This window comes from Drosophila teissieri, chromosome X (assembly GCF_016746235.2).
Source record: "Drosophila teissieri strain GT53w chromosome X, Prin_Dtei_1.1, whole genome shotgun sequence".
NCBI lineage: Eukaryota > Metazoa > Arthropoda > Insecta > Diptera > Drosophilidae > Drosophila > Drosophila teissieri.
Window position 1 is genome coordinate 948,297 of NC_053034.1, and position 17,686 is coordinate 965,982.

Sequence of the window (17,686 nt, forward strand, 5' to 3'; positions counted from 1 at the left end):
TGTCCGCCCACTTCCGGGTGTTCCGGCTGTGTTTGTTATTTATCGGTTTTTATATGCATACACATGCATACGATCGCGCTGATCGGCCAGATGGGTTAGATGAGTTAGATCGGTCTGCATATCGGTGGATATGGCCGCAGGTCGGCATAATCAGCCAACACATTTTGCGGATGGGTAACCGTGAGCAATTGGTAACTGGCAGCAATTTGGTAACGCTTTTGTAAACGTGATTTCGGAAGAGACAATACACTTTACAATCAACCACACCGTTTAAAAAACAACCATTTTACAATTGGGATAAAGGGGAGTTACAACTGAAATACGTACTAGTACCAAGTTTGAAAGTGACTCATTCTAAGAGCTACCATTTGAATGCATATAAGAAGCCAGATGCATCTTGAAGCTCACTTTTGCATGCGAGGCTACCTTTAGAAGACGTTGATTCGTTGAAACTTGAAGTCGTGACTTGGCCAACATCCCAGCCAAGCACAATTTGTTGACTTTTTTCCAGGTGACACAACTCACATAGAATTCAAACATTTTCCAAATTCTTGTCGTAATTGTCAGGCCGAAACGAAAAATTCCCCGTTCCCCTCATCACCATCCCCATCCGCCCGCGTAGTAACCCGAAAGTCGCGATGTCCGCAATCCTGCTGCTGGCAATTTTCCTGGGTCTATTCATTCCACTGCTGCTCGCCGCATTGGGTACTCTGAACCGAGGCATCTCCACCGGGTGAGATCAATTAAGAATCGCATTAGCCGCGTGGCACAAGGGGCTTACTCCGAATCTTTCTGCCCCCAGGAGCAGTAGAAGTGGTAGCAACCAGTTGGCCCTGGTGCCGGCGGCGACAGGCGTTCAAAGAGCAGCCCGCTACGATCCCTTGGAGCAGTCGTCGTGGCACAAATCAATCCGGCCGCATATACGCTTTTTGGCTCGCTACATTCACGTGCCGCCGGATTTCGATGGCGTCGAAATGCCCGAGGAACTGCATCGCCACATGCAGGTGCTGGCCATGCTCCAGGATCAGTTCCGGGCGGGCCACTTGCAAAGGAGCCCAGTTACCAATTCCGGTTCCGTGACGGATCTCGATCTTTACCGGAATCAATGAAGAGGATGCAACAGATAGATTGGATAGGCAGTCAATTTGGTTCACACTCGAGCTAATCATTCCCAATTAAATCCCATAGTTAAGCCCCGTTCCTGGAATTCTCTTCGCTGTTCAATGGCTGCTTATTATGTTGACGAAACTGCAGATACCCGGGGAAAAATGATTAGGTAATTTATTAATATCGACCGCTGGTTAAGTGAACGTTGACTGCCACGACATCTTGCAACACAATGTCGCGCCATGACTTGTATTGAAACCCAAACCCAAGCCCACACTGCTTCACTGTAGCCAAATAAATGGAACGCCCGTGCGCCAAGGGAAAATCATGAGGCTTGGCTTTCTCTGCCGTCCAAGGACCAAGGACTCGCCAGGGAGCGACGCCAGGACTCAAGTCGCAAGGAGGAAACAGGAGGATTGACATGTAACTGTTTGTCACACAAAATTAGCGTCGGGCGTCGAGTGCCGACTGCTGAGTGTCGGCCACATCATTTATCAATGTATCAATTGTTAGGCGACAGGCGACAATAAAAACAAAGCCACTCCAGTTGCGAGCAGGGAAAGCGATGGGTTGTGCAAAGGGCAGGGAAGGAAAGGGGGAAAGTGGAAAAAGTGGGAAAAGCGGGAAAAGCGCAGGAAAAACAGAAAGGCAACTCGCCTGCTGTTTGCTGTGGATGGCTGTTAGGGAAGAAGTCTGCCAAGACGAGGGTTGACAATTTGGCAATCGGATTCGGAATCGGAATCGGAGACATGTTCCATGTTGACGTGGAATTTTCCAGATTTTCCGCTGCTCGTGAGTGAGGATAATTAGCTGGGGATTCGACGGAGGGCTGAACTGAACAAGGACTTGGGAGTGATTTTAAGGTACTTGAATAAAAGGTGTTTTTCTTCTTTTTTTCTTTTCTTTTCTGTAACTTGTTACTGTCAACATATGCCAGTGCGACACAAGGGTGCCAGAATACAAAGAGAGTGTGCTAAAATAAAAATGAAGCTATTGCAAACATCAATGCCAGGCTGGCAGGTTTTTCCCTCATTTCGGCCATGTACGAGTATGCCAAATTGTTAACTGCACTCCCATTTAATGGCCACAACTCATTGGCAGAGCCTATAAATCTGTCATAACCCGAGCGACAGAAGTCAAGTGTTCACTCGGTCAGTTCTACCCGCTTTAAGGCCATCTCACCTCACCCACCTCATTGAACTGACACTTCAATGACATTTTATCGCACTTTGCTTTAGTTTTCAGTTTTGCATTTTCAGTTTTTCGTTTTTAGTTTTTCGGTATTTGCTTTTAATAGTTGTGGTTTTTAGTAGTTGTACGCGTGCTGGTGCTCTGCATACTTGAAAAGCTGATGGCGGTTTTTTCCAGCTCTCGGGTCATCCTACATATAACCGTCGTTTTTATTATTATTATCTTCGCAAAACCATCATTATTATATACGATATACGTATATCTATATGCGTATATCTTCCCCACATTGAAATGCAGTTTCGCTTCACGTTTTTCGACACGCTCAGAGTTTATTAAACGCTGCCCTTGGCTCATTGATTGAATGACCGAGTGACTGAATGAGTAAACGGTGGGATTTCAATGTTTGCTTTTCAATTTGGCTTCGATCAGGCAGGGCTCTGAGCAAATATTTACCCAGCGTTTGGCAACCGAAGGTCGTTTCTTGGCCCTGGTTCAAATAGACTTGCCTCGCCATTCAACCTCCTAGGTTATTCGCCTGTGTGCACACTCTTTAATCGCTGCAAACAGCAAAATGATGCTCAACCTATCTTAATATCCGCTTAACATATTGGAAATATAAACATTGATATTGAGCCATTTATTGAATCTTCATCTCTGGGAGTTCCCGGTATCCTTTGGAATCAGACTCCCCCTATATAATTGCATTTCTTCTCAGAAGCCTTGGTTTCACATTTTCTTTTTCTTATCGACGGACAGTCGATCGATATGACAATTGCTGCGCCCCATAGTTTCAACACCCATCGATGGCGACACCCGCTGCACGAGGCTAAACAAAATCGAAACAAATCTCGTACAACTCCACTTGACGCTTGTCTCCATCTCCATCATCTCCATCTCCATCAAGTGGGCCTCTGTCTCTGTGGCCCCCAACACCAGCCGTCTCTTTCTGCCCCACTTCCCCTCTCTCTCCCACTCGCTCCCTTTCGGAGGCAGTGGCTCCCAATCCCATGGTGCGTTTGACGTTTGCTGCTGACATGTCAGCAAAATTTTAACTGGCAATTTGCAGCAGAGCTCGCGAGCTCCTGTGCTGCCGTGCTGCCGTGCTGATGTGCTGGGCTCCTCCTCCCCTCCTAGTTTTCCCCGGCTTTCCCTCTTCTTTTTTCGCATTTTCCAGCCTCATTCTTGCACGTAGAGCAGTCCGGACAGGCAGGAGGCAGGAGGGGTGGAGGGGCTGGTGTGGATGGTGTGGGTGGCAGACAGACAGACAGTGGGACTCCTCTCTCCTTGCCGAGCACTTCCTCCACTGCCTCCCCTTCCCAGAAGCCTTCCCCTCGCCCCTCTGCCACCATATTTTGCTGCAACAAGCACGGCACAATATGTTGCTATGTCTGGATGTCTGGATGTCTGAGCCCTGCCTATACGAGCATACGAACATACGAGTATAGCCCTTCTATATCCCCCACTTGAGTTTTGTCAGCTTTTGTTCATTGAGTGCGACTGTTGTTCCACCCACACCCACACCCACACACCCACACCCACACCCACACCCACACCCACTCCACTTTCGGTAATGGTGTCAAAATAATTTGGGTTGTCATTTGTTTGGCCCCTTCGCAGCGCCAAGTGCTGCTGCCCCAAAGGTAAAATTGTGAGACCAAACCTTTGGTCAGCGAAAATATCAAGGGTTCTATGGGGAAAAAGGTCAAAAGGTTAAAGGGTCCATTCATAAAACAATATTTTTATGTAACAATACCCAAACTTTATTTACCTCTTACTGCCTACTGGCCACTGCAATTATACCATTCTTGTTAACACATAAATCATGTTGAGCTACTCTAGTCAATCGCTGGTTATAAAGGCCTATATGATGTGATTCTGTACACTACTCTTGGTATTTTCCATAAAATAGCCAGCAATCTTAAAACTTGTGATGTTTTCCCAGCATTGTTCTGATTTATGAGATCATCACCACCACACCGCAAGATATTTTTGCTGTCCCGAGGAACTCCGCTTTTGTTGTCTTGATTTGCAGTTAGCCTTGCGTTTGATAGTTCCATAAATCATGTTTTTTCCTGCTTATATGCAAAAAAAAAAGTGTCACATCCCCCTATAAAAAAAGTGGAGGAAAATCTGTAAGCTTAGAGGCTCAGGCTCACTCCCTAAACGCCAACCGACCGCTCCCCCTCTTCGTCTCCCTCTCATCATCATCATTTTGCCTTTGTTTGTTTGCTAATAGCTTGTTAGCCATTTCAAAAACAATTTTCTTACTTACACATTCCAGCAACGGCACAATGGCACATAAACAACAACATTAGACAGCAACATGTGTAGCCCATAACTTCCCACTGCCCCGCCCCCTTTTCCAGCCCAGCCCAGTCCAGCCCACCGCCCCTTTGCATGTCCTTTTCCTGCTCTGTCATATTTCAGGGCAAAGAACAAAAACGAAAAGCGGAAAGGAGAAAAGCAGAACAGCAGAAAAAGCACCGGGGAGCAAGGAGCAAGCTGAATGGGTGGAAAACGTTTTGGGAAAAACGGGGAAAATCTGTGAAACGCAAGAGCGACGCACACAGGCACATATTGACAGCTCCTGCCATAAATTTAACAGGTAACAAGCGACACCCCAAGTCCCCAGTCCACAGTCCCCAGTCTCCAGAATCCCAGAATCCCAGTCGCCAGAATCCCAGAATCCAGAATCAACCACAACGAAAACGTCTGCTGAGCTGACTGGCTGCAAATACTTAGGATCCTTTTTGAGAACAAATTACTAGCCAAATGTCACTTATGCACCACGTGGCGCTGGCAGGGGAAGCAGTTGGAAAAGATTTTGATCAATCATCGTTATCTGCCACAGAGATCTACTATTCAAGTTATGCAGAAAGTTGTGTGAAAACACGAATCCTAAGGTCTAATTTAATTCATAAGCCGAAGGAAGAGGAGAAAGGAAAGAACCATAACATAATTTGGATTATAAAAGATTGGATTGAAGGAAACACACTTCCTGAGTCCTTTTTAAGAATATATGTATGGATATACCACCCATACAATATCTTGTTTCACCTGGTTTCCTTAAAAAAAATAGATTGTTAGGGGGAAAATGTTTCCTGTAAATGATATCCCCAGGCCAACGTTAATCGTAATCTATCTGCCAAAAGCCCCACTTAACTTCAATTTCTGCCAGCCTGTAGCCAATATATTACGACAAACAAAGGGTTGCTGCTGCGCCCCCCTACTTCTACTTCTGTTTCTGCTTCTGTTTTTGCTGTTGTTTTTAATTTTTTGTTTCACTTCCCGTTGTTGTTGTGGCTGGAAAAGCCGGGCTGTTACAATGCCCCCTCGTTTTGGTTCCAGCACAAACTTTGTCGCAAGTTCGCCTGTGCCTTTGTCGCTTTTTGTTCCGCCCTTTTCAACCCTTTTTTTTGCGGAGCCTTCAGCACCGGATGCGTTCTAAAACACTTCCCCCGCATGTGTTAATGGCGAATTAAAATTCACTTAACAACATTCCACTTTTCACTTCCCACTTTAGTTTCTAATTTCTAATTTGAAATTTCATTTCATTTCGAGACTGCACTTTCCACTTCCCATTGGGCTGGCTGCCCCTCGTTTTCTCGTTTTTTATTCAAATGCCAAAAATCCTCGTTAAGAATTTATGAGCCGAGCCACAAAAGCCGCAGACACCGCTCATGCAATTTGCATCCTGTGGGTGCTCCACACAGCAATGAGTTTACGGAGGGGTTTCGACGGGTTTCTACGGGTGTTACGGGAGTTAGGGGAGCTTACGGAGCGTGTTGTCAATAATAAATAAGGAATGCGGTAGGCAGCAAGCTTTAAGTCCGAACACCAGTTCAAGAATACTCTTATGCCGTACAAAGGCAAGTGGTAAAGTGCGGATTTGGTGATGGGAAAATATCGACGGCACATTTTATATGAAAATGCCGAGGCAATCGACAACGAGCACGAGCATTATGAAAATGTCGTGTAAGCTTAAGGCTTCGAATAACTCCAATAGCCTTAAATCCTGCGACTTTACTCCACTCATCGAGAGGGTATGCAAAGTAATACAAAAAATTCCCAGGGCCCGTGTCTGGCTCTTCATATTTCCTTGTCCTCTGGAGGCGTCTTAAAAGCTTCTGTTCTGTTCTGTGCTGTGCTGTGTTGTTCTGTTCTGTGCTGTTCTGCACCCCGGGTGCTTTCTTTACCACTTCACCTCCGTGCTCGAAAAAGGAAAACCCCTTAGCCAGAGGAGTCTTGCTCAATTGAAATCAATTAAAAATCAATCAACTCAAATGTAGTGAAAAACAATTTTTAATTGAAAAGCAGGAACTGAAAGTGGGCAGGGCGAATACTGAATACTGAATCCTGAATCCTGCATCCTGAATCCTGAATTCCGGACTGGACCTGGCGGCACCTGAGAGCTGAGTGCTGAGTGCTGAGTGGTGAGTACTGAGTGCTCAATCCCGAAGTTCAAGTGGCTTCCACTACCAGTTTCACTAGCAAAAGAGAAAAAGGACACACCACCGCACCGCCACACACACACATGGAGAGCAGAGTGCATGAATATTTTATGAAGATAAATAAGGATAAAAACTTCAAACGACCACGATAAGTGGTCGCTGCTTGAAAGTGGACCAGCAGCCGGGCGATGAAAAGGGGAGTGGCCAAAGTGGGCATACTGATACGGATAGGGATACGGACCACTGGGCGTATGAGCAATGAGATTTGGCATTTGCATTCGCAACGAATTGAAACAGAAATCAAAGAGTCGGCCGCCGCACCACTTTGATTGCCAATGCGCAAAACTTTTCAACATATGCTGAAAATATTGGCCAAGAGCGGGTGGCAATGAGGCGGCAAAGTGGGTGGCTCGGCTTCCCATTTGGAGCATGGACAACCGCTAATGTTGTCTGCGGCCCAGTTGGAGCTCAAGTTGGAGAATAAGTTCGTGATACCCCTTTGTGGAAGGTTAGGCCCACTGTGCACTTGTTTCTAAGAATATCAATGTCTTGACTACGCATATAGAATGGGAAGAACATTTCCTATTCACCTCTTGGTGGTATTCCAAGTAGTAAGTGTTCTGCGTTGACATAAACAAATTTTCGAGACTCAGCTTAAGGGGTACGTTATAGTCGCAATCCTCCAACGGCGACTCCGTTTAATGAACTTTGGCCATCGCCTGCATTATGAGGCAAATGCTCCAAACAAACAAACAAACAATAAACAAACTGCAAACGGAAAAAGTCAAACTCATTTCAAAGCTATTAGGCGAAGCAGAAAATAACCAACAAATTCCACACGAAGCAGGGGAATTGTGCGACCAGAACAGAACAGAACAGAAAATGAACAGCAGAAACTGGCAGGGATATCATTTTACCCAATTATATTGAGCGTTGGCAGTCTTTATTGATCTCTCTTTCGGAAAGGTAGTCGATTACCAAATAGAAATCGATTGCTTCCTTTAACCATGCATCTGCAACGATGGATGCAACGATGGTTAGAAAAGGCTTCACGTTTCGGGGGAAAACCTCTCGGCCACTTTTTCCCCAACCTACGCCCCTTTTTTTTTGATGGGTTTAGCCAATCAATGTAATGAAGGCCATTACAAATGTACTTTAAGCTCTCCGAAAGTGCGTAACGAGGGGGGAAACTCTTCGAACGCATTTTTGAGTACCCTTTCCCTTTTCCTTTCTCTTCCCATTTCCCCTTTACCACCACCACCAATTCCCCCCACCAATTTCCGATTTTGTAGCCAGCTTTGGGTCATTAGGTGACGCCTGTCCATTTGCACAAAACGTAATTAGTCGACGACTACGACGACTACGACGACGACGATGACAGCGAAACAGAACCATGTAAAGTGGAGCGCTCCACTGACCCAACGAACGATCCATGGCCCACTTTCTGCCCGTCCAGCTGCCAGTGTACACTTTCTTGTCCATTGATGAGAGCCAAAGTCTTGGCAAAAAGTTGGTAATTAGGATGTTTGTGCTGATGACAGACAGCCAACCCAAGCTGTAAGGGAGATGAGAGTTGGGTTACAACTACACCAGGATCTACATTTCCCGGCGGGTTTACGGGCTTACGGGTTTACGGGTTTAAGGGTCACGGTGGCATTTTTAAATTAAGTTGACATCTTAAGTTGAACTTGTTTAATTAGATTTTATCTTATAATCAAGTCAACAGTGGCAACTCGACGCGACACGCTTTGTTTTGTCCTTTTGCCCGGCTCCCGATGCCCTTGAACTCGAACTGGAGCTTCCCATCTCCGTTTTCCGAAAGTGAAAGGTGAAAAGGCAAGCGTCCCTTTTGCCTAATTAGAATCAGAATTTGCATTCGTGCTGCAGACGGTAAGCAGAGTCCCCGGGAAGTAGGCAACAATCTTGTAAGCCACTCTGGATATTTCTTCGCGAGGTAATTTGATTCGATATCAAAACGATAACGATGGAGGAGATTCCTTGGGCATCTCCTTGGGCATCTTGCACTGCTATTTATATATTTTTATACACAGCTACAGCTCGGCCCTCAGAGCCAATCAACTGCTGAATGCAACAATGAAAGTTAAGCGCATTTTGGTAGCTGAAAGTTGCACATTTGCAACAGTAAATCGTATTGATTGTGTAGCTGCCGCTGCCGCTGCCTCCTATTCCCGTTTGGGCGTCATAGTGTTAACAATAAAATCGAAGCTGAGTTCTGAGCTCTGAGTTCTGGTAGAGTAACGTTGTGTTGCTTCAAATATAAAATAGAAATTCCTAACAATGCCAAAAACGTGGCAAATTCCGAAAGGCAACTCAAGAGGGAAGTGCCAAACGGAATCCATTTGCCATCTCGCTGATGAAATGACATTCCTTGCACTCACAAAGAGGATTTTGCACATTGTGTGTCTAGTGGAGTTTAATAAATAACAAATTATTATAAATAAATCATGCAGTGCTTGACCAAAACACTCAACAATTGTAAAGTTGTAAAGTTTCAGCTGCTAGAAAATTAGTTATATTTCGTACTGGTTACAGAAGAACTACATTAATGATACACAGAGTTAAAATTAAGTGAATGTGTACTCAAAGGAAACCTCGAGGGAAATGCCAGACTTCTATCTGTCTGGACGCACTACGCACTCCGCACTCCGCATCAATTACTTAGGCAGTGAGTGCCACACGGCGACAACGTGGCAGTAGAAACGGCAACACAGCAACACAGCAACAGGGCAACACGGCACCGGCAATCTTGCAACAGCAGCCACATCAACTGGGAACATTGAACGCTGAAGTGGCGACGTGGAGGGAAGCGACTTGGGTACTTATTTTTAAACGCATTAGGGAAGCGGCGTGCTAAGGAGCTGCCAGCCAAATAGGAACATTTAATAACACCAACGAATACTGAAGACTGAAGAGTTGCACTTGCAGTTGCAGTTCCAGTTGCCATTGCCATTGCAATTGCATGGAATACATGATGCATGTGCAACGCGGAGAGGAGAAGTAAAGGTTTCGAGATGTTCGGCATCCGTCAGTTTTGCTTTGTTTTGTGCGATTCGTTTCGATTTTAGCACATGCTGCCTTTCTTGGAATAATGAATATGAAATAATCACGTACCACCACGACAGATAGTTCTTACACTATATTTTAAGCGAATCCGAAGATTTCGTTTCAGAACTTATGGCCGCTCCACAAAATAGTTCACCATTCCCCCTCTCAACTCTTTGTGAGCCATTAATTATGCGAAAATCTTCAATTTTTTGCGACGGTTGCGCGAAAAATGCCAGTGCCTAAAGTTCCTCTCGCCGAGTCGGCAGTGAGTGGAGTGGTTGGGTTAAGGAAGAGATTCAAGCCAAAAGTTGTCGCCACCCCTGGTGACTTAACACTTTCGCAGTTCAAGTTTGCTTTCCCCCACTTCACTTTACATTTTGACAGTCATAAATTTTCGTACGGCATGAATTCGACAGCGAACTGAAAGAGAGGAGCAAAAATTTGGGGCGGCACTGGACGAACTGAAAGTGTGGGGAATCTGTTTTAGCGGAATGAAAACTTTGTGAGCACTTGCACTTGCTCTTGCAGTTGCAGTTGCAGCTTTTCCGTACGGTCCGTACAGATCTTTGAAAACCCCCACAACCTGTTTGTTTTATCCCGTTTTATGTGTGTTCAAAACAAACGAAAAGTTTCCACTCGGCATTATTCAATTTTATGTTTCTTCACCCTTTCTTGCCTGGGTTTATCTTCCATTTGATCCAAGTGGCGATAGAATAGAATTAATTTAGAAAGTCATTTTACAGAAAATCCTATTTTTGCGATGGCACGCAACTACCTACAATAATAGCTTAAATCTTCAAGCCGTCGGTCATCAAGACGTACTGAAAAGTCGTACTAAGTACTAAGGTCGTAATGACAAAGAAAGGTAACTTCTTTGTATCAGTAATTAGCTGGCGTTTCCTGAAGCCCATTTGCTGTTCATTTGTAAGCAAAGTTTTCAATGTGGAATTGGTGCAATATGCTTCGAATTGAAAATAAAGCCACCAAACCCATCAGGACAAGATGATCCCCTCTTAGCCTTCCCTGGAAAAACTCTCCCATCCGCTTGTCTGCTCTTTCCCCTTGCCACGCTGATTTTCCTTTAATTTTTCAAGGGATAAAGAGGAGAGCGTACACAGCTAACAAAAAGATGCAAAGATCCAAAGGATCTTATATTTTCAGCTTTTCACTTTATATTAACACATATATGTTTGTATATATTATATTATTTTATAACCATTCTACCAAGAATCTTTTTTGATATATGAAGTCGGTCCAGAGTTCGAAGGTATTAGGTTTTCTCTGTGTACCTTTTGGTATTTTCGCAACGCAACAAATGCAAATTGTTGTCATTCATTCAGGCAAATCCTCCCGAATTGGGCGTCTACCCCCCCTCAACCCCTTTAACCCCTTCAAGCGGCAAGGACGCATGATTTTTGCGGTGTTTTTGTGTATATTAATGCGGCTGGCAAAGTAGCTTTTAATTAGCATGTTGTCTGCGGCCGCAATTACCCCGTTTTTGCCACACACGCCCCCGGACTCGAGTTGCCTCCTTGTTTTTGGTGCTTTTCAATGGCTTTTCCAGGTGGCAGGGAGAGGGGGAAATAGTTTGAGGAACGTGAGTAAAGGGTTTTCCTGCGGGAGAACTGTGGAAAATTGAAGGGAAAACAGAGGCCGCTCAAAGGGGCTTAGTCTGCCGCATTGGGACTGCAAATAAGTTGCGATACACAGATACTGATACCTCGCCATCCTCAAAGTTTGGAGGGAGATTAAGGGATTCGGTTACGGGCAGAGCTAGGCAAGTGCTTCCGAACGGGGATTTGCACACAAAAGCTCTGCGGTTTTCCCCACAAATTCCGTTCTGATTCAATGAGGCATGAGTTCGAAGGCGCGAAGGAGGCCTGTTACCTCCAAGCGTATTATTCGCTATGTATTCAATGGGTACAGTAAGCGAAGTGATCTTACAATAATTTCCATCTACTTGAATGCCCCCATTCGACTGTCACCAGCGACTTTTCTGGCCACCGAACCCGCAAGCAGCCTCACCAGCATCTAGATATAACTCTGATTATGACTCCCCCCTGCAAGTACCCAGCTCTCCTTGGAGCTCTTGATTGGAGTTTGAGGTTTCACGCTAATTAGATGGCACGCAGGCGCGCATGGCACAAAATGCTGCTGATGGCGGGAAAAGGCTGGGAAAAGTCTGGAAAATGGGATGGGGCAGGGGCGGGGGGTGAGTATGGGTGTGCAAGGGAGCAGCAGTTGCGGCTATGATTATTAGGCATAAAGTGTTGAGGCTGCTTTTTGCCTCTGCTGTTATTGTTTACTTGGCCCAGGCCTAAGTAACACGATTTTTCTTTATTATTTCTTGGCACGCGATCTGACAAGTTAGACGAGTTGGTGTTGCTGTTTCAGTGCACTGCGAGAAACTAGACCAGCCAGTGCGAACGAATACTTAGAGAGCGCTCTTCAAGTCACTAATACTATTTAACACGTTTAACATGTTATATAAAGAGAACCCTTTGAAAACAAGTACCCCTGAAGCTAATATTGCATTACTTTCTCGCAGTGCAACTCTGTAGCCATAGAAGCTGTTGGTTTTTGCTTTTTGCTGGACTTTGAGCTAGTCGAGCAGGCTGTCGCCATCGCCATCGCCTTCGCCTTCGGATGTCGTGTTATGCGATTTACATCGAGTGTTGTTTTCTGGGGAGAGCTTTCCACTCGACTACTCCCCACCCGATGTATAACAATGTGTAAGTATATATAGATTTAGAAATTATAGTTGATGGCTTACTTGCAATTAGCGACGTCTGCTGCCGTTGTTGTTGATGTTGATGTTGATGTGGATGTGGATGTTGATGTGGCCGATGTTGCTGTCAGATACGACTCCGATTATTTAGTGGATTCTACCGTCTTACGACCTGCAAAGCAAACAAACAATTGGAGAAACAAACATTTATTGTCGGTCAAGCTCAATTATTGCTAATTAATCCATTCATCGTGAAAAGGTCGCAGCGATGAATCAATGCTGCTCCACTTATCGAGCATATGTAGCAACCACTAGCTGATTCCAAGAGCTCGATAAAAACCCTTGATTTCATTATAATCATCAGTGGACTTAGAGCGCAATAATTTAGTTTATAAATTGCAAATAGGCGATGTATTTGAATAGTAGGTAGCAGGAGCTGATAACATAATAAAAACCAGATTAGACCAATAGTCTGACTGTGAGATAAGTTTCTAGAAGGGAGCACAAACTTTAACTACGAGTGTGTACAACAACTTCCGTTGATAGTTGTTTATCAGCGCCCGATAAGCTTTAAATTACCCAGAAGATAGGGAAAGTTTACATTCCTCTATGTAACTTTCCACAATTCCTATTGGATGAAGTTAAATGCAAAATCCGCAGTCAATTAATCTATCGACATAAAATAACACCTGTGTGTGGCAATACGACTACGTTTAATGATGTACCACGTTGCACTACTTATCAGGAAGCCGAGCAGAGCAACAGATATGGATTAGATAATGGTTCTAGCCTAATTACCTTATCTGCTTTGTGTGCGGCACTGGATTTTTCCACAAGGCAAACGAATGTCGTATAGCCAAAATACCCGAAACTTATGTGCGCAAATACAGGTAGTTAATTTTTACTTTTCGGCAAGAATTCCCACGAATTTACGCTCGATTTGGGTTGATAATTGTTTCGTTTTGTTTGCTCATTGCTGAACTAGATAGGATAGAAAGATAGACTTGGCTGCAATCTTATCTTCCGGCTGTATGTGATTACAGGTCTTATCGGACGTTTCTGCTTTCTGCTGTATGTCCATGTCCGTTCGTCACGTGAAAGGTGGAAACCCGTCGGGAAAAAAGAAAATAAGTAAATAATGTAAAAAATAATGTGGAGTAAAATCCAAAATCTCAGGCGCATAACAAATGCGCGGCCCCAAAAATAAGTGAAGAGTGCGGAGTGGGCAGACATTACATTTTCTGCTCCAAATACGCTTTTCACAATTTTCGCACACACACACACACATGGAAGAGACTTTTCATTTCGCTTTTGCCACACGCGTCGTATTCGCAATGTTTGCATATGTATGCACACGTTGGCGGAGTCAGTCATTCAGTCAAGAGTTTTTGTTTATTAGGTTTAAAAAAGTGAAAATTGCATTTTGCCTTTTTGATTTTTTTCGCATGCGGTTGTTTCTGTTTGTGATTTCCTCTTTTTCCTTTTTTGTGTTTCTTATGGAGCTGAAAATTAATTCAAAATTTCACGGCGGCATGGGCGACAGAGGGTTAAATATGTGTGCTTTCACAGCTGGCAGCATTTTTCCAGCGCAGTGGGAAAGTGGGAATTAGTGAATCTAGAACGCAAACATGTTGGCGATTGCCAAATCGCCAAACAAAATCTATTCGAAAAGAAATCAATTTTTAGCTTTAGCCAGGCCAAAAAGCAAAGCAAAGGGTTTAATCTGCAGGCTCCAACTCTGTAGCTCTTGTACTTCCTGAGGTTTTTCCTCAGTCGTGGTTTTTCCAGTCCTACAGAGCATCGAACTTGGGTAGTGATCTGTATAATTTATGGAGTCGCAATCGCTTAGTTACACACTTTTAATCGAATACAAATACCCTTGCAAATCATCCAAACATCCAAACATGAGTGCTTATTACTTCTCCCGTTTCCACTCCATTTTCGTATCCTGCACATTTCGCATCAGTTCCATTTCATTTCATTTTCCGATTTCCGATTTCCGTTATTGTAGTCCATTTCGTGCAATTGAACTCATTATCATCTTATGGATCGAATTGTTATAAAGCATTCGATACCATATCGTGGCACCCAAATAAACCGACTGAAAATTCCGTCCCGAGGGCACCTTCAACAATTTCAGCGTTGAAAAATGAAAGTTTTGCGTTAATTTCGAATGTTTATTAACGCGATTATCGAGCATTAAATGCTTGAACTGCCCGCGTTGTTGTTGGCTGGCGCTTGTTGGTTTTGCGGTTGGCATTTAAAAATGTATTTCCACTGTTGTCGATTATTTGGAAAACGGTTGAAAGCGATGACATCTAATCAATTTGCGCCGCCAGTCCCGTTTCCCCGCTTTTTCCACTGGTTCGCTGCGTTTGCTTGACGGCTGCAGTTTTAATTAAGTGCTTAATTAATGATGAGGCTCTCGAAATGAACAAGGGGGTGGGTGCGGATCCGGCAATTTCAACTGCAACTGCAATTTCCATTAAAAGGGGCTGGTGGCATTGGATTGGGGAGCGAACGCGATAACACCACATGAGCTAGTGCTTTAACTTCAAGCAAACAGTGCAAAGGGTTCCTAAAATAAACGCAATTTGGCATTGCGCTGCTCTCAGTATTATAAAATAATAAACAGTTACACACACGCACTCTAAAGTGGGTTGCCTGCTAAGAAAGTCCCTAAATACACGCACTTTTCCGGCCGGAAAATCGACGAAAGAAGAACAAAGCACAACACACAGCAGAACGTTTATCCTTGGACCTACAGTTATGAGGGTCGTTTTGGGAAAATCGAGATAAATCGGGTCTGACCTTGCCATTGGGTCCCCGAACACCACCCACCCACTTGTGTCTGCGAACCCAAACACTTTCGAGCATTTTTCATTTGCATATTCAATAATAATACGTTCGCCATGGATTCGCAAGGGTATTGGGCTGGATTTTTTGCTAGCCCCCTGATTGTGAAACATTTATTTATTGTGGCCCTCGTAATCATTTACAGCAGACAAAACGAAAGCTAAGAAATTATTCAATAGTGCAAAATTTCGGCGCAGCAAAAAGCTGGGCGGTGATCGATGGGCGTGTCCCGGCAAATACAGTAGGAAATTGTTATAAATTGCATTGAGAAAGCTTTCTCACTCCGATATTCACTATTGGGTTTCCCATTCGGATTTCTTGTTCTGGCAAACAAACATGGGACGGGTGTCTTTGAGATACTGTATCTTGTTGTGTAAGCGATTTTCGTGCAGGACTGAAGGGGAATATGGGAAATATGGGAATGTAGGCCGAAAGAGAGGGTGGTCAATACAAGATAGGCGGCTCCCGACTCATAATGTACATGTTATGATAGAGACCCAGAGTGGCTAGGTTGGACCTTTGGGTTATTTTTCACGTTAGCCCGCCCGACTGTGGCCAAGTTAGAACGGTTCCAGTGGGCTTTCCACGAGTGGGCAGCTAGTCAATCAGCTTCAGGTTTTCTCCGCAAGCTTAGGGAGTGAGTCCACGATGAGAACCAGTTCGCAGAACGGAAACCCAACCTGATGGAAACCAGTTTCTTTCGGAGGGGAGGCGTGGCAAACAAATAACCAACGCAAGCCAGCATTTCGAAGGCGATTTATCATGGCCAGAACTCAAAATCCTAATCCCCAGAGTCTCCTATCTCCCATCGCAAATCAGGGAAATCTGCAAAAAGTACCAATCCATCCATTAAGCCTGAGACCCAGCTGATTTCAGTCCAGCAATCGTTGACAAAAGTGTCCGAATGCAAATTATTCATAAGCAGGGCAAATAAACTAAGCTTGGTTTCGCACGACAAAAAACCAAAATGATTGCTAACATCGTGTGTCTGCACAGAAAAAAAAACCAGCACGATCAGTTCCTTAAGAATCCAGGCAATGGTATAATGCGAGTAATTGTACAAGGAGTTTTACTGAGGACATTAAACTGAAATGAATGCAGATACAATACAAAGGCCAGCTTTAGGCCGGCTTTAGTATATCAACATGTACTTGACATGTGCTGATGAAGCTTTTTTTCCCGTGCACGATTGGGGGTTGGTTCCAATGGCCAATGTTGACCATAGCTGACCGAAAGCCAAAAACCAAAAACCGAAAACCGGGAACTCAACCGCAGCAGACCGAACAGCAGACCAATCTGAATCTGAAACTGAATCCGAGTCCCAATCCCTCCACTTGACGCCTGTGGTTTAACCCCTTTCCTCGCTGATAAGCTGCTTAACTGTTTGCGCTGCACAAATATGTTAAGGGGCGATGGATTGTTAGGGGGCGTAGTCGCGACTTTGTGGGAGGGGGTGGAATGCGCAGGTGAAAACGTCAAAGGCGGTAAATATGGCAATGCACAGAGTACCAATTAACTGGATTCCAAAATCAAGTGTTGAGTGTATGGGTATGTCTTCAGATCAAGTGATTTTAGATACTAGGAGTGGAAAGCTGAGCAGACTATGAGCAATTGACTTCAACTAACCATTTTCCCTCACTCCGAAGAAAATTGCATTTGCTTTGTTGGTCGCGACCTATCTCAATTTTCCCTCGTTATACCGCCCAAGTCTTAAGGTGGGAGGGCATGTCGCTTTTGACATTTCTCGCCGCGCGCGAATACATAAAATGAAAACGTAAGACTCGAAGTGGCCCCAAAAATATGAATTGTGGACTGAAACGTAAAGGGATCGGCAGTGCCACAGTGGTTTGGTGGGGCAATAAACGTAGCGCCATTGACTTGCAGCAGCTGCCCCAGGAAGCCAAGGTTAAATTCGGGGATCAAACTGGAAATGACGGAAACAAGGGGAAATCTACGCCTGTTGCGGTCGAAGGTTTGTCTTTACATTTTGCATTTTGCATTTTGTCCACAATTCGAACTGAGCTGAGTGGGGCGGCCCCAATTGCGAGTGCAAATTGAACGTTTTTGGGGATTGGCACGCCACTGTGGCATTACTGTGGTATTTGCATTGAAAAGTAAAAGTTTCTCAATACTGTTCGCTCCTTTATGACAGCCAAAACCTATACAGCTATCTATCAAAGCGGAGCTCTCGAGACCGAGATGAAAATGGAAATGAAAATGAAGGTGCCTTGGGCAACTTTCCCCCTTCTAGCCCCTTGAATAAAAATTAAAAAGAAAAAAAAACAAT

The 17,686-nt window shown here is 44.5% G+C and overlaps 2 protein-coding genes across 4 annotated transcripts in view; one reads left to right on the forward strand and one right to left on the reverse strand.

Annotated features, from left to right (window-relative positions):
- The window catches only part of LOC122624898, a 140,354-nt gene that overhangs the window by 36,474 nt on the left and 86,194 nt on the right, over positions 1–17,686 (reverse strand). For all 3 annotated transcript variants that reach the window (XM_043804658.1, XM_043804659.1, XM_043804657.1), the window contains exon 2: positions 12,589–12,715. The gene's annotated coding sequence lies outside the window, so the exon portion shown is untranslated. The remainder of the gene's footprint in view (positions 1–12,588; positions 12,716–17,686) is intronic.
- On the forward strand, positions 509–1,669 carry LOC122624905. The gene is made up of 2 exons (XM_043804670.1): positions 509–733; positions 803–1,669. The coding sequence occupies exons 1-2, from the start codon at positions 639–641 to the stop codon at positions 1,107–1,109; spliced, it is 402 nt and encodes a 133-aa protein (XP_043660605.1). The 5' UTR covers positions 509–638; the 3' UTR covers positions 1,110–1,669.